General features: G+C 40.7%; 1 protein-coding gene across 8 annotated transcripts in view; it reads left to right on the forward strand.

The window, feature by feature from the left end:
• Positions 1 to 17,755, forward strand: part of LOC139541103 (nuclear factor 1 C-type-like) — a 117,616-nt gene extending 99,861 nt beyond the window's left edge. For 6 of the 8 annotated variants that reach the window (XM_071345336.1, XM_071345334.1, XM_071345337.1 and 3 more), the window contains 3 exons: positions 70 to 244; positions 1,031 to 1,116; positions 8,226 to 17,755. In XM_071345336.1, the coding sequence (XP_071201437.1) occupies positions 70 to 244; positions 1,031 to 1,116; positions 8,226 to 8,246 (282 nt within the window). In that variant the 3' untranslated portion in view covers positions 8,247 to 17,755. The remainder of the gene's footprint in view (positions 1 to 69; positions 245 to 1,030; positions 1,117 to 8,225) is intronic. The other 2 variants (XM_071345335.1, XM_071345339.1) reach the window with 1 other exon arrangement.
• Positions 17,756 to 23,443: the final 5,688 nt, after the last annotated feature.

Raw genomic sequence — 23,443 nt, forward strand, 5'->3', positions numbered from 1 at the left:
TCCTTTCCCCCTCCTTCTCACCATCCCCCACTGTACAGCTGACATGTGCCCCCCTCTCTCCCTTCCCAGCTGAACGGCAGTGGTCAAGTGAAGGTGCCCAGTCACTACATCTCCTCCCAGATGCTGGCGCCTCCTCCGCCCCCTGGAATGCCTCGACTGACGCTGCCCTCCGACTCCAAGTCCAGCACCACCACCTCGGACGGGGGAGCCAACTCCCCCACGTCACCCAGTAAGTGGGCCGCTGGTGAGCCTGCTACTCCCAGCCCCTAGGTCTTCAGTGACAATAGTTTCTAAGTGCATAGGGTTGTCATACAGACCCATCGTACTTATTACTGATTCATTACCTGAAGGACGAGGCTACTGTCTCTCAGTCCTTTATAAGAGAGGGGGGAGAGAGGAAACGTTCAGGCATTGCAGTGCAACTCCTACTCCCATCATCATTAATCATGATTATTTCATTCAGAGAGGACAGCTCTATATGCTTTACTGACGGCGCTTTAACAATACCAATAAATCCTCATGTGACTTTGATTGAAATCTCTGCTAAGGTCCTTCACCACGCCAGCTTCCATTAGCGATACATTTTCTTAATCAGTATTGGAAAGTTACAGTACAAAGTTTGTTGGATGCTGACAAGAGTCCACTGTTTCAGTGAAATGAGAAGGGCCTACGTGTCAACAGATCAATTTGTCAATCCACAGATCACTGTCTAATTGATAGGATACTAAGTTCCATTACATTGTACTGGATGATCAAGATAAATTATGACCAACAATGGTTCTGATGAAGGGTCTGAGGTCTTCATCAATGATGCATATACCAGAATATGATGTCAATTTCAGTTAGTGTCTGAGGCAGGGGAATTCCCTTGAAATAACTGTGTGCACGACACATCTGCCAGTCTTAATGATCTGGCACAGGCGGCTAATTCAGTTAACAAGAGATTAAACACACATATTTATTACTGCCCAATCTGATTGACATAACAAGCCTTTATGTTATAAGAGTGTCCTCTCTCGCTCTCTCTCAGCATACTCAGCTCCTGGGACGCCCCCTGCCAACCGCTCCTTTGTAGGGATCGGACCTCGAGACCCTGGCGCACTCTACCAGGCACAGGTACACAGCACCGTTAACTTTACGGGAGAAAAGCAACTTGATTTCTATGTTTGTTACACACTATTTCACTGATGTCCGTAACTGTACATAACTCACGCTTATGTTCACATAGCCACCACAGGGAATGCTACTGAATTAGTAACAGTTGATGAAAGGAATATCTATACACTGTATTACGGTATATTATGTAAATCACTTAAATAATCCTAATCACTATGATACAAGAATTTTGCTGATGTCAGACATACTGTATATAGGCCTCAAAGCAGCTTAGAGCTGTAAACTCTCTCACCCCCTGACTCTGTTCCTCTCTCTGATATCAAAGCCATACGTCTATGTTCAATTATATATCTGAGGGCATTAGCTAGGATTTGCCTCAGGGTCCGAATGTTTACAGCCAGCCCAGGACCCTTTTGATATAACAGGGCTTTTGGCTGTGTGTGAGAGATTAACACGGCCTAAGAAATGTCTCTCGTTCAAGCTTACATTTACCTCAGTGTGATCGTAGATATTCAGTGTTAACACTCATGGATTTCTCTTCCATTTAGAGAAAGTTGAGACTTGAATTTTGTCAACTTTGAAATATGAAGTTGATCTCACTAATATACCAACGAAACAAACACATTACCTCTATATGTCCCAATGTGGCTACAGAGCTGAGGCATTTTGGGGCTTGCTGCTGCATTGCAGTGCTTCCTGCTCCATAAAAAGTGCAAGTGCACCTCGGTGAGGGTTGTGATGATGTAGAGGAAGAGAATGAGAGAGACTGCTGAGCTAGGAGAGGTGTGTGTGTGTGTGTGTGTGTGTGTGTGTGTGTGTGTGTGTGTGTGTGTGTGTGTGTGTGTGTGTGTGTGTGTGTGTGTGTGTGTGTGTGTGTGTGTGTGTGTGTGTGTGCGCGCGCTTTAAAAAAAAAAATGTGAGTCATCTCATCTGGCCAGTAGAAACATGAAATAACGCAGGGATCATGCACATGCAATAATAACAAACACATTGGAATGTAGTAACACAGAGACAATGCTACAACCCAGATTACCTTTTCTTTTGTTGTAACCCAACTCAAAAGTATAGAGAGAAACGACTTTGTAGTGTTAATTCTGCCAATTGTCACGGGATATCTAGTCTCCGTTGCATAGTCCTGCTGCACTCATAGGGGAAGTATTTCTTTGTCAGAGGAAGTCCTTTTTCCTTTGCTCTGTGTCGTCTAGCCTCTTGTGGGCCTCTGCTCCTTCAGCCCTGCTCAGAGAGAAGAACATAAGGGAACCGAAGGGGGATGGAGGGGGCCTTATGAGCCTGCTCCGGGGATGGTCACGTCCAGGGCTGTCTGGTTGCTAAGGGAAACCAGACATGGTGTAATTGCAGGATGAACTTGAACTTCAGGGAGTGTAGAATAAAAAGTAACAGCAGACCAAACTAATGCAAGCCCTGTCCAGCGCCAGTCATTCATCAGCTAGCGCCCCGTCCACTACGCAAAAAAGTTGGGATTAATTGCGCAGGCCTCGATTGAAAACCTGCTCCAGCGCATGCAGTGTCTACTGTCTGTGTCACTATTGTTTACATTTGAATTATCTTATCATTTTCTTTTGGATAGTTGTACAGTTTCTTTTTGTTTTCAGAAACATACGACCTCCTAACTCAAGGCAGCAGTGTAATAGAGTAATGTCATGTCAGTGAGTATTCAGTACAATAGTGTGCTGCGTTGAGGAGACATCTGGGTAGCTGTTTTGCTTCCCTCAGACTGTGCAGCTCTGTCCCAGACTCCCAGCTTTGTATTTTCAGAATTATACTTTCCCCTCCTGGCGAAACGTTTGCAAGAAACAAAATATTTTTGGGGAGAGTGAGACACTCACCACGGTTAACCTTGATTGGCTGTGATTGGTTGTCTTTACCGTCACTAAAATGTGCTTTTGGTTTCGTGTATAATATTCAAATAATGAAGTCAGTTACATAAGTTGGCATGCAACGAGTACTGAAAGAAAAGTTGAACGCCTTTCCAAAACAACAGAGAGAAATGGTAAGACTATCTTTTTTTATTACCAGCATTTTTAACCTGCTCCTTTCTCTAAACCTAATTCTTATTTACGCGTAATTCACCATCAAATCATAACATTTTAAGGGACTTAAAGGACTTAACTTTAAGATGCGATCAACTTTTTGTATTCATTTATTTTTACGTTAGTAGGCATACTCATTACCATGTTACACTGTTGAGATTCATCATTCATATGGATGAATGTATTTCCCAGTTGTATCTGTAGTAAAGAAAGGAGTAGTGGGGGAGGGAGGCTTCCCCCAAGAGGACAGAGTGAACTACTGCAGTACTACTGCTTCACTGATGGCTCAGTGTTCCCTCCCTTCATTGTTGTTCAAAGTTCATTCATAATCATCACATGAATTGTTACAACAGTTGTCCTTGAATAATTGAGGGATTTATGTTGTTTATGTACTGTAGCCTCACACTTTAATTTAGCCCTGAGTGTGTTGTGTTTTGGTTTGACCTGTATGTTACTTAGTTGGATTGTAGGTCCAGTACTACTGCATATTGAAACAGTTTCCATTCTCACTGCTCCAAGTCCACATCGCTCCCATTGCAGATGTGTCTTTCCTTCTAAGTGTGCAGAGGAGTTGGACACAGCTGGATGTTTTCTCCAGCTCCCCTGACGGTAACGTGGGCTCTCTGTGACTCCAGGCTAGGGCTGCTGCTATTGACCGACTCACATGAAGGTTTCACCTAAAGCTGGGCCTTTAGAAAGCACATTCATCAGTTACATTGTATTGCTCAACATGTAAAGAGAGAGATGTTCTGTTTTAAGGAAGGAGTCGGAGTCCAATGCAGAGGGGTCTGGTAAAGCTTATGCTCATTTGTAAAGAGAGAGACCCAGGAGGTTGCCACAGAAATGCCCAAATGAGAGGGGGAAACTCAGAATGTAAATTACGAGCCTCCACTGAGGCAAGTATTGTGTTTCTATAACATAAACTCAAAATGTATTGAATCATGACTGGCTTCTTGAGAGTGGGTGTAGATTGTATATTTATCCCAACAACAAAAAAGCGTTTCCAAAATACTGGATTGGCATGCGGTCATTTTAATCTATTGCATAGATGATCCAGAACTCAAGAAACACATGTATTTGTTGATTCAATTATGCCAGTAGTAGAAGACTCAGGGGACTGTGTTGAATGTTATGAATTTGACGAGGGGCTGCAGTAAATTTTCTTTCAATGGCTAAGGTATGGCGCCTGTAGCCTACAGTATGTGCATTTAGCCTTTGCACACGGTGAAGACACCAGCCCCAGTCATTACAGTAGGCTCTATCCCCATAGACTCAACAAGCAAGGGGCCCTCCTGAGTTCACCCCTGGCACAGACCCTCATCGCCCCCTGCTTTGACTGGCAACCTCCATTGTGGTCTTTCCAATGAGCCAGGCAACCCCTCTGAATTACAATACTGCCTCTTTAATGTGGCTTTGGCTTGGTTTCTCCTGACCCTGCTCAGCAGTTTCTTTCCAAACCCCATTTCAACGTTTTTCCAAGAGTCTGTCCATAGCTCACTCCCCATTCCCACAGCATACAGTGCTAAGTAAGTACAAATTTGTGCATCTGTGAATGATGAAGCGCCACTACATTGATGGTATAAGCATACTAGCAGGGTGTGTTTGTGCGTGTGCGTGTGTGTGTGTGCGTGTGTGTGTGCGTGCGCCTGGTGGGCAGGCAGGAGTTAGAGGCTGGGGCCATGGACCACATGGTATTTTACTCTGAGCAGTAACAAGGAATAGGCTAGATGTTTCCTTTTTTAACTTTATTAAATCAATACAATTGGGTGTAGTTAAAGACGTCTGTTTAAGGGCTGTTAAAATGACATAAACCTCGTGGAAAATGTTGAGGTGGGGGCCGAGTTCTGTATGTGATTTCTTTATTCAGCCCTGTCAAGTTTTAAAAAGACTTCAGTGGTCTGCAGGAGAAAGCCAACGTCTCATTATGTTTTTTAAAAGGTTTGGGTGGAATCCTGCTGAGATCTCTCGCCGTAGCTGCTCTTTTACTCCATATTATTTTGAATTGCTCTATTTGGTTGGTCGTCCTGACCAGAGTTAAGTGTTTGGGGCCCATTAGTGGAGAAGACACTGATTGTAGAACACTGTGAAAGTAAAGCACTGTGTCTGGAGTTGGCCACAGTGCTACCCCTGGTCATGCATTATCCCCAATCACTGCTCTTCACATCTCATACTGTACTGTAGGCCCAGAACAACACTGACATGCGGGCGCCCACTTACTTTCACACACAGCTGTGCAATTATACAAGTCATATGCAACACACGGACATGTACTACGAAACCTCAATGGCAATTGTTAAAGCAAAACATACTTTTATTGTATTTATGCACGTCAAGTTTTATTTGTCGCATACACAAGTACAGTGAATTACTTGCACGCCCTACCCAACAGTACAGTATTCATTATCGAAATACTATAACTAATAATAATATTATATATATATGAACACGAGAAATAAGAAATAAAGGAGCTACAGTGGGGCAAAAAAGTATTTAGTCAGCCACCAATTGTGCAAGTTCTCCCACTTAAGAAGATGAGAGAGGCCTGTAATTTTCATCATAGGTACACTTCAACTATGACAGACAAAACGAGAGAAAAAAATTCCAGAAAATCACATTGTAGGATTTTTTATGAATTTATTTGCAAATTATGGTGGAAAATAAGTATTTGGTCAATAACAAAAGTTTATCTCAATACTTTGTTATATACCCTTTGTTGGCAATGACAGAGGTCAAACGTTTTCTGTAAGTCTTCACAAGGTTTTCACACACTGTTGCTGGTATTTTGGCCCATTCCTCCATGCAGATCTCCTCTAGAGCAGTGATGTCCAATTTGTAAGTCGCTCTGGATAAGAGCGTCTGCTAAATGACTTAAAATGTTTAAAAAAAATGTAAATGTCTTGGGGCTGTTGCTGGGCAACACGGACTTTCAACTCCCTACAAAGATTTTCTATGGGGTTGAGATTTGGAGACTGGCTAGGCCACTCCAGGACCTTGAAATGCTTCTTACGAAGCCACTCCTTCGTTGCCCGGGCGGTGTGTTTGGGATCATTGTCATGCTGAAAGACCCAGCCACGTTTCATCTTCAATGCCCTTGCTGATGGAGGGAGGTTTTCACTCAAAATCTCACGATACATGGCCCCATTCATTCTTTCCTTTACACGGATCAGTCGTCCTGGTCCCTTTGCAGAAAAACAGCCCCAAAGCATGATGTTTCCACCCCCATGCTTCACAGTAGGTATGGTGTTCTTTGGATGCAACTCAGCATTCTTTGTCCTCCAAACACGACGAGTTGAGTTTTTACCAAAAAGTTATATTTTGGTTTCATCTGACCATATGACATTCTCCCAATCTTCTTCTGGATCATTCAAATGCTCTCTAGCAAACTTCAGACGGGCCTGGATATGTACTGGCTTAAGCAGGGGGACACGTCTGGCACTGCAGGATTTGAGTCCCTGGCGGCGTAGTGTGTTACTGATGGTAGGCTTTGTTACTTTGGTCCCAGCTCTCTGCAGGTCATTCACTAGGTCCCCCCGTGTGGTTCTGGGATTTTTGCTCACCGTTCTTGTGATCATTTTGACCCCACGGGGTGATATCTTGCGTGGAGCCTCAGATCGAGGGAGATTATCAGTGGTCTTGTATGTCTTCCATTTCCTAATAATTGCTCCCACAGTTGATTTCTTCAAACCAAGCTGCTTACCTATTGCAGATTCAGTCTTCCCAGCCTGGTGCAGGTCTACAATTTTGTTTCTGGTGTCCTTTGACAGCTCTTTGGTCTTGGCCATAGTGGAGTTTGGAGTGTGACTGTTTGAGGTTGTGGACAGGTGTCTTTTATACTGATAACAAGTTCAAACAGGTGCCATTAATACAGGTAACGAGTGGAGGACAGAGGAGCCTCTTAAAGAAGAAGTTACAGGTCTGTGAGAGCCAGAAATCTTGCTTGTTTGTAGGTGACCAAATACTTAATTTTCCACCATAATTTGCAAATAAATTAATAAAAAATCCTACAATGTGATTTTCTGGATTTTGTCTGTCATAGTTGAAGTGTACCTATGATGAAAATTACAGGCCTCTCTCATCTTTTTAAGTGGGAGAACTTGCACAATTGGTGGCTGACTAAATACTTTTTTGCCCCACTGTATATATAGGGTCAGTGCCAGTACCAAATGTATAATGTGCAGGGATACTGGAGTATTGAGCTAGATATGTACATGAAGTCAGGGATACTGTAGTATTGTGCTAGATATGTACATGTAGTCAGGGATACTGGAGTATTGTGCTATATATGTACATGTAGTCAGGGATACTGGAGTATTGAGCTAGATATGTACATGTAGTCAGGGATATTGGAGTATTGAGCTAGATATGTACATGTAGTCAGGGATTCTGGAGTATTGTGCTATATATGTACATGTAGTCAGGGATACTGGAGTATTGAGCTAGATATGTACATGTAGTCAGGGATACTGGAGTATTGAGCTAGATATGTACATGTAGTCAGGGATACTGGAGTATTGTGCTAGATATGTACATGTAGTCAGGGATACTGGAGTATTGTGCTAGATATGTACATGTAGTCAGGGATACTGGAGTATTGAGCTAGATATGTACATGTAGTCAGGGATATTGGAGTATTGAGCTAGATATGTACATGTAGTCAGGGATACTGGAGTATTGAGCTAGAAATGTACATGTAGTCAGGGATACTGGAGTATTGAGCTAGAAATGTACATGTAGTCAGGGATACTGGAGTATTGAGCTAGATATGTACATGTAGTCAGGGATATTGGAGTATTGAGCTAGATATGTACATGTAGTCAGGGATTAGGATAAAGTGACTGGTAGCAGGAGAGATGATAATAATATTAGTAAACGGTATGGCAGCAGCATAAGTGGTGGTTGGTGGGTGTGGTGCGTGTGCACTTGATGTAGACATAAAAATCTACTGTTTATCAGCATTGTCGTCAAATATGAAAATGTAGAGAACATTCTTTTTCTTTGACTATCATATAACCATTTCTGCAATTCATGTGTAAAGTGACTTTTCTTTCTTTCTTTCAGTCGTGGTACCTGGGGAACTAAACAACACAAGGATAAGCGAAAGGGGCAGGGACACATGGATTTGTGATTCAACACTTTTTGTGGAATTTAGAAAATTGCAAATGAGATGCAAGAGGGAAAGTGTATATATATATAAATATATATGTGCATATATATTTATGTATATCAACATAAAAGATGCTTCAACACACCTTTTTGGAATGCAAGACAGAGGCCGAGAGAGCAACGCCAAGGAAAGAAAGAGAAAAAGTTTGTGCAGCCAAAATGAACGGTGGGGCAGAGACATGACCCCATGAACCTCCCCCCTGCCTCCAGGATAGTGCCCCTCTTCAACACCCCCTCTGCTACAGGTGCTGCTTCCTCATATATGCAAAATAAGTATCCTTTATTTTCTCAATCAACAAGAAAGAGAAGAATCCAGATCCAGTCATTATACTTTTCCACACTTCTTCGGAGACGGTAAAAAACAACTCTTTGAAAGTAGTTAGGGGAGGCTGGTCATGCATGGTCAATAACCTCCCTTCACCCACGAAAAGTCTACTTTTCATCCAGTTTTATTGACAATCCTGTATCTGTGTCAGTTACTTTGTTTAAAGAGTGGGGTATTTTTAAGATTTCATTTAACACAGCCCATTTGTCATGTTTAAAAGTGTCTTCTATGAGGCACAGTGATATGCACACACAATCAAAAGGATCAGTCTTTAGAGCAGTAGAGAGCAGTAGAGAGCATTGTAAAAAGACAGGTACTGTAACAGGTGTGTTAGTTTTCACAATAACTTGAGACGCACTTTTGTGCCTGTCAACTGTTGTCTGTTTGTTTAGACATTTGTTTGTGTTTGCATACGATTCAAACATAATGAAACCTCCTCTTCCTATCCTTGCCCCACTCTTTAGTTAATATTGCATAACGTTTGTATTAATGTAGATAACAGGGGTTTATTCTGCATAGTGACAAAGGGAGTACAAAAATAGTAATGTCACTATTGAGACAGTATTGGGTGTAGAGGGGAGAGTTTTTCTTTTTTGTGTATTTAGTTTAAATTGCATTGGACATTACAGGCATTGCACTACTAAAATGTAAATGTTTCCTTTTTAGCAGCTATCCCTTGGCCTAATCATATGAAATGTTGCAAGTCAGAGGTAGGTTTTAGGATTATGTTGTAGAAACTACTATGTTGTGTTGCTTTGGTAGCAGGGTACAAGAGTTATGAGTGTTGGCTTTCTTTAGCTATCGATTAGGATCAGAACAATCCAGCCCTATTGTGTTTCAGATATTCTATACTCATCTAGAGGACGTTTCCTTGTGTATGTTGAGGTACAGGGAATCCTGACAGGTTTAGGTAATCGCACCCTTTTGGATCTCTTTCTACATTCTGTGTATCTAAGTCACACTTTTATTATCTTACTCATGCTGTCTTTATATAATCGAAAACAAAAGCAATTTATGAATCTTTTTTTAAAGCAGATCACATACTTTGGATGAGTCGAGAAGAATGTGAATGATTTGATCATTAGAAGCGTGTCTGTAAAGGTAACCATTGATTGTGCCACCACCGACCCCAGACCTAATGGTTGCTAGGCCAACGGCACTGCATGTATCCATGTGTGCACATGGCATGATTCTGGCTCATTGATGACGGGCAACTGACTGACCAGCAGTGTCCATCACCAGTCTATTTGTTCAGAACGTTCTTTACAGGATTTGTCCTTGTCTCATTTGCTAATGCAATGTTTGTGACAACAGACTTTGTTGCAGCATGTGTTGGGATGAATGGAGATACATATTTATAAATTGAAAACATCAGGGCTTAAGACTCCTCAACCAAGCCCAAACCATATATACAGCCATGAAAAGTGCCTAAGACATAGCAAGAGTTCTTTCTACATTTCTTTGTATTATTGTTTTGGTTTGTTTGAAGTACTGCAAACATTAATGAGCTCTAGACAGGCAACAGATGTGGTGGGAGAGAGAGATGTGATGCACAGAGGGGGAGAAGTTATGGAGAGCTCACAGCCCTAACCTGTCGCCAGCCAAATGCACCTTCCATGTGTTTTTCTGAGCACAGGCTTCTCATTGGTTGTCTGCTGGGGACAAGCTAAGAAAAGACAAGTATAAAACCCTGCTATCAGCAATGACATAATTAAACCAACATATCAAAGCTATATACACACACACACACTGAACATAAATGTAAACGCAACATGTAAAGTGTTTATGAGCTGAAATAAAAGATCCCAGAAATGTACAATACGCACAAAGAGCTTATTTCTCTCAAATTCTGTGCAGAAATGTGTTTACATTCCTGTTAGTGAGCATTTCTCTTTTGCCAAGATAATCCATCCACCTGACAGGTGTGGCATATCAAGAAGCTGATTAAACAGCATCATCATTACACAGGTGCACCTTGTGCAGGGGACAATAAAAGGACACTTTAAAATGTACCGTTTTATCACACAACACAATGCCACAGATGTCCGAAGTTGAGGGAGCGTGCAATTGGCATGCTGACTGCAGGAATGTCCACCACAGCTGTTGCCAGATAATTGAATGTTCATTTCTCTACCATAAGCCGCCTCCAACATTGTTTTAGAGAATTTGGCAGTACGTCCAACCGGCCTTGACCGCAGACCACGTTTATGGCATCATGTGGGCAAGTGGTTTGCTGATGTCAACGTTGTGAATTGAGTGCCCCATGGTGGCGGTGGGGTTATGGTAAATAACTATGGCAATTTGAATGCACAGAAATACTGTGACAAGTTTCTGAGGCCCATTTATTTTAAGGTATCTGTGAGCAACAGATGCATATCTGTATTCCTAATCATGTGAAATCCATAGATTAGGGCCTAATGAATTGATTTCAATTGACTGATTTCCTCATATGAACTGTAACTCAGTAAAATCTTTGAAATTGTTGCATGTTGCATTTATATTTTTGTTCAGTGGAGAGAGAGAACACAGATGCAGATATGGCTCATTAAGACAGATACACTTCTAGGAAATAATGTCCATACACGCTGGTTACGAAAAGCTAACCTTTAAATACGGCTTTGCAATGGAAAACATCAAATTTGCGGTGAGTGTTCCAATTCACATCTGTTTTTTAAAAACAGAATACCTACAATGACTTGTTTTAAAGGTGCTCATATGAAATTATACTGATATATATTCATGCATGGTGCTTTCAAAAGAAAATAATGAGATACTAGCTCTATTGACCACCATAATGCTGACATGGGTGCATGGCAGAAACTCTTACTACCCTTCTGAAGCTGCCCCCCCTAGCTCTTCCCTCTAATCTTTGGAACAGAGAGCAAATAATACTGATGGGTTCTTACCTTTTTACCTATTTGTTTGGATTTTTATTCCCTATTGTTAACTTCTATTTTGCACGATATTTTATATAACACATTATGTGCCTTGCCTTTAGTTAAGAACAATAATACATGATACAAATTATGTAAATTCATTTCTCTTTTTGGTATAACCGGTAACACTGCAAAAATGACAAAAAACATTGCTGCATGTTTGATTGCTTGTCATTATCCAGTTTAGATGAATACAGTAGTAGATTAAAGTAGTGACAGATTGCGATTATCGAGATGGGGTATTTTCACCATTTTCCCTTTCTGTGGTTGTTATACAGTAGTATTTGGCGTTCCATCACATGGAAACCTTGCTACAATTGAATCTTGTTAATTTCTTCGTTTTTATTGACTCTTGTTGCTTTCCCTTTCCTTATGTCTTCCAGCTTGGTGTAATATGTGAAATATGCAATTCTCGCTTCCTCTGCTCAGCGTTTGCTTAAGTTGTATTTTGCCCCCTTTTTAAAGCTCTTCTTCAATGATAAAGAATGTGCTGCAAGAATTAGAGAAAATGTCCAAGTACTCCAATTCAAGATGGAGGTCAGGGTAGAGAGCTGTGAGGGATGTGTTCTAGGTGATCAGGCTCCTAGCACGGAACAGAGCTGTAAAGCACTGAGATGGGCTCACATTTCCCCCAGCACCATGGCAACTTCTGCCCCTGCAGACAATTTTTGGCACCAAATGACCAGAACTGAATATGGGGTACATTTTGTCCCACTATTTTGTTACATTACAACCTGCGAGTCTCCTATACGCAGATAGGCAAATCCAAGCACTTTAATAGCTTTTCAAACAGGAACATCTAAAAAATTATGAATCTCTATCCATATGCTAAAACAAGGGAAATTACTCATTTGGAATTGTTTAAGGATAAAGCTGAAGCTTCCGAGACAAATTCTTTACATGGAATGCTAACTGTCTTATTATGTCGTGTCAGTGATGAGCAGGGCACAGTGCTTCACATCTTTGTTTTTGTTTGTGTGTTTCATGGGTGTATGAGAGAGAAAGGGATTGAGATCGTGTGAGTGTGTGGCTAGATAGCCTCACCTACCACAGTACTTTGCTGGTTCTCAGATTGCACATACATAAATCGGCCGATAGCAAAGAGAGAGAGTGTATTAGGTGTATTCAAAAACACTAGATGTGGATTTCACTTCAGAATACTGAAAATGAAAGAGAGAGAAAAGGATGGGGTATTTTAGCACTACTAGATGGAATTGTCGGAGGAGAGTAGAAATGTGTGACACAATAAACTAGTGCAGTGAGATGCAATAATGACATGATAAATTCCCCTCCTCAATTTTATACCTTGTGATTTAGAGTTACATTTTTGCATCGCACTGCGTTTTCCATCGGGTTAAGGGGTCAAATTATTTCACTGGGAATATGCACAATACCTGGATGTTATTGAAATTAACTGATGAAAAATCTGTAAAAAAAAATAACAAAAAAAAACAATTGAAGGTTTCATAGCACTGGCTACAATAGAATGTTAAGCTTTATGTACAATGTGTAGATTATTATTTTCATGTTTAGTGTGTAGTTACATTTTTAGGTTCTCCACATTTAGGTCCATTGTGTGGAATCTACAAATCCACCTTATGTTGTTTTGAATATTAGCCCTTCAGAAGTATAGACTGACCTAGTCAGAATCATGGTATAGAGAATGAAAACAGAAAATCTGTTAATAGCTGTTCAAATTACTGAAAGATGCCAAGACATTTGTTTTTTTATTAGAGGGTAGATTATAATTGATAATTTCTTACTGCGTAGTGTAATGGGAGTATATTGAATAAGAGAGGATATTGTGTATTTTTTTCAGCAGGGTCAGAAAAGGCCATGTGAAAGTTTGTTATGTAGTGTACAGTATTGTTTCTGCAATAGATATTGCAATGCTGGTAGCTATTGAGAATTCAAGTAAAATGGCAGAACAAGAAGTATTGTTTACATCAGTGTTTCCTAACTCCAGCAGCTCCAACAATACATATCTTTGTTGCATACCCGGACAAGCACCCCTGTTTCAACTTATCAACTAATCATCAAGCCCTCAATGAGTTGAATCAGGTTAGTCAGGGACTACAACAAAAATGTGTACTGTTGGGAGTACTCGAGGACTGGAGTTGGGAAACACTGGTTTGCATGCCCTTCTTAAGATCTTGGCGATGACGGTTTATGTGTCCCGGTTCACAGTCCCAGGTTGAAGTGGCGTGCTGTAGCAAAGGCATTCCATCAAATCCATACGATCCTCAAGCTAAACAAAATGCTGCCGTCATTCAGCAAGCTAATTTATATTTGTTAAACAGGACATGTGGTGAGGCAAGCGTCTGCTCCTGATCAAAGAACTCCCACGGTGTGGGTTATGTCCCTGGGGTCTGTCATGTATCGAAGGAGGACAAGGCCAACTGACGTGTTAACCATACACACAGTACAGTCAGTGGACTAGTTGGAACACAAGGCCCATAATCAAGTCATCACATTTGCCTCCTAGATTTCAGCATGGAGTCCAATTACTGCTGTAGTACTGAGGGTGCCAAAGTGCTAATGTTTGGTAGCGCTGGAGAATGCTCAAGCTTACTGTAAGTCGACTTATTAGGCTTTTCAAAAAACTAAATTTGGATGTTTTAAACACACAATTCATGGAAATAGAGAAAGAATCCCATGTAAAGTTCCCCTCTGGTTCTACCTGTACAGTAACAGCAGACGCTGGAGTCTCATGACATGTTCTGTGAAGATTTGCACTGCTCCACACTCACCTCTCCAGTCCAGTTTACCCTCCAGCCTGGGTCTGACTGGGACACATAGGGACAGGGGTCTGACGCCACGGTAGTCTAGCCAGCACAGTGGTCCTTCAGCACACCGTCTTCTTTTTTCATTCGCTTTTTGTAACTAAACTCGGCTATACATTATATTATTATGACAGCGACATAGACTTTTGTTTTCAGAGCAGGTGTTCCCCCCCACCCCCCCAACACTTTTTAAAGTGGCCACAGGTGATGGTTGAACTTACTCTGAAAGACATTAATATGCATTCGATACTGATGCATGTAAAACATGATCTTATTATATTTCAAAACACTTACTAATATTTTTGTAGTGATTATTATCATTGTGATTATTGTAGGATTGTTACATTTTGGACACATTATCCTGTGTATAAATGCTTACAGTATATCAATGAGAATGAAATAGGCAAAATGTACATACCATTTTTTTTTTTTTTGTATAATAAAGTACATGTTTATGTTTGTGTTTAGATTTAGTTGTTATAAGCTTGTGGCCAAGCCACAAAATATAAGAATTCCTTCTTAGGGTTCTGCTATGGTTGGTATGAGCTCACCACCAATGCTGCATGCCTTTTTAAACAAGGTACCTGTATTTGGTTTTATTAACCCTGAAACTTGGACTCCAGTAATTTCAGCATCACTTGTTGTCATTTTAAACAGATCCAAAAGCTTCAGTAAGCCTCAAGGGGATATGCAAATTCCATTGCCATTTATTTTTCATTTTTTCCACAAGTCATCTAGCAGTTCTGCACTTCTTTTTATTTTAACTGTTGCTGTGCAAGCTTCAAGATCTCAAACACCTTCCTTCTATTTGGAAGGTTGCACTAAATAACCTGGTATTGATGTTTAAGGAAACTTCTCAATATGTGCTTCTCTGAAAATATTTCTCAAGCTTAACCTTTGAGATGTAGGAATTGTGTGTGTGTGTGTGTAAGAGAGACAGAGCAAGATAAATTGAGAAAACAGCTGCTTGTAACAAGCTAAGAATATTATTCACCATATTTTGCCCCTTTTATTGTTTATCGTTAGAGAACTCACTGAGTACATCATTTGAACGTCCACCCGGGTGGTACATTTTTAGACATCCATTGAAGATGTTGAATTGGTTTGTGGGATTCGGGCTTGTAAAGATATTTGAATCAGTCCTAGACAAACAACGGCAGGGCTGCCAGTCGTACTAGTTTTGCTGCAGTCCATACAAAGTGTGGTCACAGTGTGTTTGTGTGTGATTTTGTCTGAGGGTTTGGTCAGGAAAGGCATGTGTGCAGATGAAGCACATTCGTCTGGTAGTGCAGGTGTGAGGCCCCACACTGCTCCGAGTGCCTTTCTTCAGCAGCGCTGCGTTGTTGTGAATGTTACTCTAGTTTTACTCAAGGACGCACTGCTCTGCTCCACCCAGGGACTTGCTACTGATATGATGTGAGGGTGTGGAAGGTGTGTGTGGTAGCTCGTGCTGTAGCCGCACTGCAACGGGTATTGATCAGTATGAGTTTATGAAAAGAGAAGTCTTTACACATGGTGGCAACACAACGTTGAAGATTAGAATATGAAAAAAGTTGATTTACTATATTGGCCTATGATTTTCCTTCACGGTTTTTCAACGGATCTAGTTTATCTTTATGCAATTGGTACAGTATATAGATTAGAAATATGTCATTTATAGTCTGTGCAACTATTTCGGGCAGGAACTCTGAATTCTCCCTATGCAATTAAGGGCTGGTGTACCCTGACAGGGTAAAGACCTGGGAATCTGATACCTATTGATATTCCTTCATAAGTTCGTAGTAACTCAACCATCACTGTCCAGACTCATGCAGATATTTATTTACCTACAATTAGAATCGGGACTGGATTAAAATGGTCACAATTCCCATTCAAGTGTCAAGATTATTTCTTCAGAGCCAAAATACCTAGCAGTACACCAGTCCAAAGTGTAGAATGACCAGACTTGTATGCTTGTGAGAGTTTTGGGGGAATCAGTAGATGGGAAGCCCAGATCAACGCAATGATTTAATGATCAGTTAGTGGAGTTTTTTTTAATGCAAACTCAAAAATCGCAAATGAGGAGACGAGTAGTAAACAGTCTCCATAATCCTCATGTATGAAGAGACATGGAGCACAGAATAATGGAGACCAGGCCACAACTCTCAGATGTGTCACAACATAGTTTTTGTGGTGAAATGTGCTTATGTTCACCCAGTGGATAAAGGTAACTGTTTTTAAGTTTGGTCTATATATTTTACTTTCAACAAACCAGCAGGTAAAAAAGCTAACTTACATAGATGTGAATACTGAATACCAAAAATGATTTAAACAAGCAGTGCCTGTCATTTTACTGCTAATTTCATTTATTTGTGGCCATTGCCCTTTTCAAGCTCTGATGTACATAGTCTTTGTACTCTAAGCTGCTGAGGGTCATTCTGACTTTGTGTGGGACTCTGTTTGGTGCCTGAGCCCCACTCTCACATTGGCCTCTACTCATAGCTTTCCACACAAACTGTCACAATGAGGTCCTACAGTACTACAAGGTGAAGGGCACCCACTGGCCAATGGCCTTTGGCTATGGAGGTGAAAAGCCATACAAAACAAGTGCAGTTATGAAGATCTGTTAATGTTATTGATAATCACAGATTCACTGACGTCAGGACCAGGAAGCCCCACCCACACAATAGAGGAAAGAACAAGGCGACATTTTAATGAGGGCTCTTTTTACAAAAATTAAATTCCTCACATGATCTTCAACTGCTTGGCGCGCCAAACTTTTCTTGGCAATTCTATTACTTTCATCTTGTTCTGGACATGTATGTTGATTCCATCTTTAAGCATGCTGTTTTCTCAGTGTGATGAAGTTGGTTGGGTGGAGGAGGAAAGAGATCAAGATGATTCTCAGAGAACATTCTAATGCAGTGTTACATTTTAAGGTTTTTTGTTTTTCCTCATTATTCTTTACAAATATTACCATAGTAGTTATTCATTAATCGCTTGCTTGCTGCACAGACATACACACTGCACACCAGGAAAGAGCATGTGGACATTTAGTTCTGACACATCCGGTAGAATAGAACAGGAAACGGCTTCATAGCGCACACAGATCACTTTGAACTGCTTGTGATTTTATTTTCCTTTTTGAAACTTTTAGTACAAAAGTATCAGCAAAAGTCGGTAATAAAACTTTTCTGTTAATTATTTGAAATGACTCTCATACAGGAAAACTAAAGTTGCCATTTGTTTTTGAACTGGTGTGGGAGAAATTTACAGCTTTGACAATATTTCATTATAACATTGTATTTAGCCATCGCTGTTAGCAAATACATTACTGGAAGTGAGTATGTTTCCCTATGCAAAAAAGTATAAAAAATAATAAACAAGCTATGCTACAACTCAGTGATATGTCCTTGTCATCTTTATATTTTCATTGTTCATATCAATTACGTGTTCAGTAATGTCTGCCTTGTAATTCTTTTAACATTCTGATTTGATATCTGTTCGTTTAATTCTAGTGATCTTGACAATATATCATCATTGAGGGTAATTGCAATGTTATTGATTTTGACAATGAGGAATAACTAATAAGTGACTAATTTGAAGCAGCAGTTTTCCTCAACTGTTGAATGTGAAATCTCATTCATTTTGATTCCTCAATTGAAATTGTCTGCTCTTCCTCAATATCTATTCTCTGCTATAAAAACTTGTCCTTGAACCAACAAAAGCATTTGCCTTGGAAGGAATGCACTTTGGAAGGCTTTCCCGGGTTGGAGGTCGGGAGTGGAAGAAGACCTGTGGGGGCGTCTGGCTGTATGGAACTGAAGATACTGTGAACAGAGTTCTGATAGAAGCCAGTGAACTCCAGGGAGTCAGTGATGTGCCTGTGATCTCTGGCCTTGAGGTTAGGAAGCCCAGATGAGGCCAGGGCCGGTTGGCTGACAGAGCAGACACTACCCAGACCTAAAGATAGGCTAATTATAGCACCTCTGGCCCTGGCCTCTCATAACCCCCACACCTCCTGGAACGTTTTGGACACAGAGAGGAAATACTGTCATTTCTTGGACGGTAAATGTCTCATTTGGAAACGTAATGATGCATTAAATGGTAACTGCCAAATGCACATACTGTATGCATAAGCATACACAGTCTGTAGGCAAAACCAGGGGAACATTTTGAATTGGAGTGAAAAGTTTATTAGCTGACCTTTTAGTGTTTTTCTCAGTCATCAACTGTTAATTTATCCAAAATAGTTTAAATCTGATTTCTACTTAAAATCAATTACTTATTAGTCAGTTACCTTTATTTGCCTTGCAATTTCCCAGAGAATGATGTCATAGTACATTTTAAAGTATGCAATCTCGTGTAATGTTTAGATGTAGGATCTTCATTTAATCACTCCTTTGTTGCTGAAAAATTTCCTGCACTGCAGGAAATGCAAACCTGTAGTGTATCAAACATTTTAAAAGGCGTCTAAAGTTTTAAATTTTCACTTTAAAACGTCACACTTGATTTGCCCTAATGAAAAATGTATCAACCCCTACAAAACATCTCCATTAATTATAATCCACAAAATAATTCACATTTCCTGTTACTGCGGGATTATTTTCCCGCTATAGCAAACTGGCTCAAATTAAGATCCTACATCAGTATGGTCACTTATCACAGCTACTAGACTTTATGAATCTCAACGTTGTGGCAGTTTGATGGTTTTACCTTGGCCGGAATTGTATCTCTGTCCATCTCTGTCCTTGGAAAAATATACTAACAATAGCATGTAAATCACTGGCAACTTCTACACCACTTACCTCAGGAGGCCAGCAGAGCAGACAATGAACTATAATTCTAGAAGAATAAAAAGGAAAGCTGAACACTTGCGGTTTAAGGTATGTTTTCAGTTAGACTTGGCTGCAGGATTTGACGCACCTGACTCTAATCATTCCTCAAGCCATTACCCTCAATATAAGTTTGTTGGAACCAAGCTTGGAAAAACACAATTTCAGTTTTGGAAAGGAAGTCAAATTTTATTAGATTTTAATGATTCACAATAAAAAAATACCAGCAACACATTTGTGAAAGGGTGAGTGAGTGCAGAAACGCTTTAGTTGAAGGGGTATCACATAAGTTGCATACACACCACAGAAAGACCAAAATGAAATAAACATAAGGGGATCCCACTGGGCACAGACGTCAATTCAACGTCTGTTCCACGTTGGTTCCATGTCATTTCAATGAAATGACATGGAAACAACGTTGATTCAACCAGTGTGTGCACAGGGGGAAGTTTGTACCCCACTAACTCATTTTAACTTACCCTGAGTCCGATTACTTGAAAGATACTTAAGAATGTAGAGTGCAATTTAGGACAGGGGCTTTAAGAAATATAAGTACAATGTCCTTATGGAAACATACTAAGTAATGGCTCGAGCAATCTTTCCTCTGCTCCAGCTATCAATGCGGGAGACAATAAAATAAAAGAGAACCGGAGGAGAACAGCTCAGAGAACAGAAGTGGCGCCAAGTGTGAGCAGGGTTATGAAACAAAGCCATTGAATGAATGACTAATGGGGCGACTCCCCTACAGACATAGCCATGAGCTGGAGCTGTTTCATACTGAAATTACACCGTCCACAGATCCAAAGAAAACAAATACCTCAGAGACCAAGTCAGTTGTTTTTGCAAAGGCCCTGCGCTGCATATAGATGAGAGAATTGAAGACTGATTCATAAAAACAATTACTTACAAAGTAACATTTTAATGACACTGCTGCGTAGGGCCTGCTACTAAGACAGTCTTTAGTTTTTTTATTCTACCAGGTAAATTGACTGAAAACACATTCTCATTTACAGCAACGACCCGGGGAATAGTTACAGGGGAGGTAGGGGGGATGAATGAGCCAATTGGAAGCTGGGGATGATTAGGTGGCCATGATGGTATGAGGGCCAGATGGGGAATTTAGCCAGGACACCGGGGTTAACACCCCTACTCTTATGATAAGTGCCATGGGATCTTTAGTGACCACAGAAAGTCAGGACACCCGTCTAACATCCCATCTGAAAGATAGAGGGAAAAAAACGTCACACCGGCCTGATCACCAAGTATTTACACAGCAGCCTGGTGCTTCTCTGCTGCAATTGTTCTTGGCTTCTTAACTGTTATGACTTCAATTATCACTATACTGTAGACTTTACAGAGAAATCCCTGGGTGAACTCGCTGCCTCTTTGCTGTTGATCCTAGTTATCATACAAATATAGCCTTTGAGTGAAATAGCATTTCCTGGTGTCAATGTGATGGGAGAATTTGATGACTCTGCTTGGGGCAGATACGGGGTCAGTGCTTCAGGAAGGGTCCAAAATGAAAACTACAGAGGTTTATATTAGGATTGGAATACATAGAGAGATTATTCCATTCCACGTTGTTCCTTTTGTCAAGTGACTGCTTGCTGCAACAAGTGAGGCCGTCTACAGTATGAGTCTCTTTAATACACAAAGAGACTAAAAGCTTATATGTCTCCTTCTCAGGATAGGATGACAAAACTGCTCCTCTGATTCTAAATATGAGGGGATGAAGAGTGTGTTGCTCTTCTGGCTCCAGATTAAACAAAGACCACAAAAGCACCAACTACTGCCAGGAAATATGAAGTTGATGCCGCAGTTGAGCGATGCAGTATAAAACGTGAAATTTCCACACATTGTAAAAATGTCAAATTTAAAAAAAGGGGTATTTGATGCACTGCAAAAGGAAATTGTGTAGGAGCAACAGCCAGATCAACCAAAGATAAGTCCCGTCTTGATAGTCACTGGTTGGAGTAACTGGAGAATGGTATTGAGTGGCCTAATCACAGTTCTGATTTACACTAAATCTGCTTGAAAAACAGGCAACAAAATGTGACCATGCAAAGGGAGTAGAAACTTCCTACTTCCAATGTACATAATGTACAGAATATATATTATATTGTTCAGAAAACCCCATTCAAGAAGGTCCATGCTTGGAGCTGGACCAGGTTATTCAGTGGCTCTTTTAATTACAGTGGTTTGTGTTTTGTGTGACTGTCAACTATAATGAAAAGGTCATTTTCTTCCCCCTTGCTCTAATCTGCTTGTCTATGCTTATGAATTTAATAAATCAATTTACAGTATGTGATGTGAACGCCTTGTAAAAACACTGCGTCAACTGCTTCCAGATGTCCAAACAAAGGCCAGTATTCCCCTGAGACTCTCCTCTCTGCTATATGATAGCAATTAGGTCACTAAATTATATGGAGGCTGCTGGAGGAATAGCATGCATTAAAAAGTTACCCTTGCTTGTTAACAAGACTCTGGCAGAGCATGCAAAAGAGTTGTGAGGACTCCTTTGAAAAGTGTCCCCTTGTCCCAGAGTCCTTTGTGATGCACATGACTCTGACAGCATTGTTAGGAGACCTATAAAAGTACCGGAGGTTTTTAGAAGGTTGATAGCATGCATGCAGTTGCATGTCAGTGTATACATATCTGCTAGTTCAGTGTATAGCTCTAGATTGAGCTTTTCAGGATTGTAAAATGCTTCATGATAGTCATTATTTCATTGCTTCAGAGGTCAAAGCAGAGTGTTTACTATGTTGAAATTCACCCATACGTAGATACCCACTGGGTACAAACTGGTTGACTCAACGTTGCTTCAACATAATTTGTCCATGTATTGTGGAATCTACGTGTAAAATACATTGGATAAAAAAGTCAATGTAAACTGTTGTTTTGAGGGTGAAATTTCAACCACAGAATTATTTATTTTATTTGATTATTTAAAAAAAATTATTTCACATTTATTTAACCAGGTAGGCTAGTTGAGAACAAGTTCTCATTTGCAACTGCGACCTGGCCAAGATAAAGCAAAGCAGTTCGACACATACAACAACACAGAGTTACACATGGAATAAACAAACATACAATCAATATATACAGCATGTGCAAATGAGGTAGGATAAGAGAGGTAAGGCAATAAATAGGCCATGGTGGCGAAGTAATTACAATATAGCAATCAAACACTGAAATGGTAGAATGTGCAAGTAGAGATACTGGGGTGCAAAGGAGCAAGATAAATAAATAAATACAGTATGGGGATGAGGTAGATTGGATGGGCTATGTACAGATGAGCTATGTACAGGTGCAGTGATCTGTGAGCTGCCCTGACAGCTGGTGCGTAAAGCTAGTGAGGGAGATAAGAGTCTCCAGCTTTAGTGATTTTTGCAGTTCGTTCCAGTCATTGGCATCAGATAACTGGAAGGAGAGGCGGCCAAAGGAAGAATTGGCTTGGGGGTGACCAGTGAGATATACCTACTGGAGAGCGTGCTACGGGTGGGTGCTGCTATGGTGACCAGTGAGCTGAGATAAGGCGGGGCTTTACCTAGCAGAGACTTGTAGATGACCTGGAGCCAGTGGGTTTGGCGACGAGTATGAAGCGAGGGCCAGCCAACGAGAGCGTACAGGTCGCAGTGGTGGGTAGTATATGGGGCTTTGGTGACAAAACGGATGGCACTGTGGTAGACTGCATCCAATTTGTTGAGTAGAGTGTTGGAGGCTATTTTGTAAATGACATCGCCGAAGTCGAGGATCGGTAGGATGGTCAGTTTTACGAGGGTATGTTTGGCAGCATGAGTGAAGGATGCTTTGTTGCAAAATAGGAAGACGATTCTAGATTTAATTTTGGATTGGAGATGTTTTTGTCATCATAGTAACCAAATTTCAAAATAGACAAACCTTGTATACTGTGGCGACCCATCATTCAGTGCAGGTGGGGTTTTGAGCCCCACATTTTTACCCCCCCCCCCCAAAAAAAAGTTATAATATTTTTTTTTATACATGTCACATATCAGTTTACAAACAATGTGAAAAATTATCATTGAGTTAATAAAGCTGCATACAAACATAGTCTCTTTTCTGCTTTCTTGAGTAAGGCAGCTCCAAAATGCAGGTGTTTCAGCCTAGCTCAGTGCTTTCTGTGGTGGTGGGGCAGCCAGAGGAAAATATGGAGTGTAGGGGTTGGTAATGTTCTCTAGTTGCCCCGTGATTGGCTCAGTGTTCTGTCACTCATGGGGACACTACGTCACCGCCA

Source organism: Salvelinus alpinus, chromosome 16, assembly GCF_045679555.1.
Source record: "Salvelinus alpinus chromosome 16, SLU_Salpinus.1, whole genome shotgun sequence".
Lineage (NCBI taxonomy): Eukaryota > Metazoa > Chordata > Actinopteri > Salmoniformes > Salmonidae > Salvelinus > Salvelinus alpinus.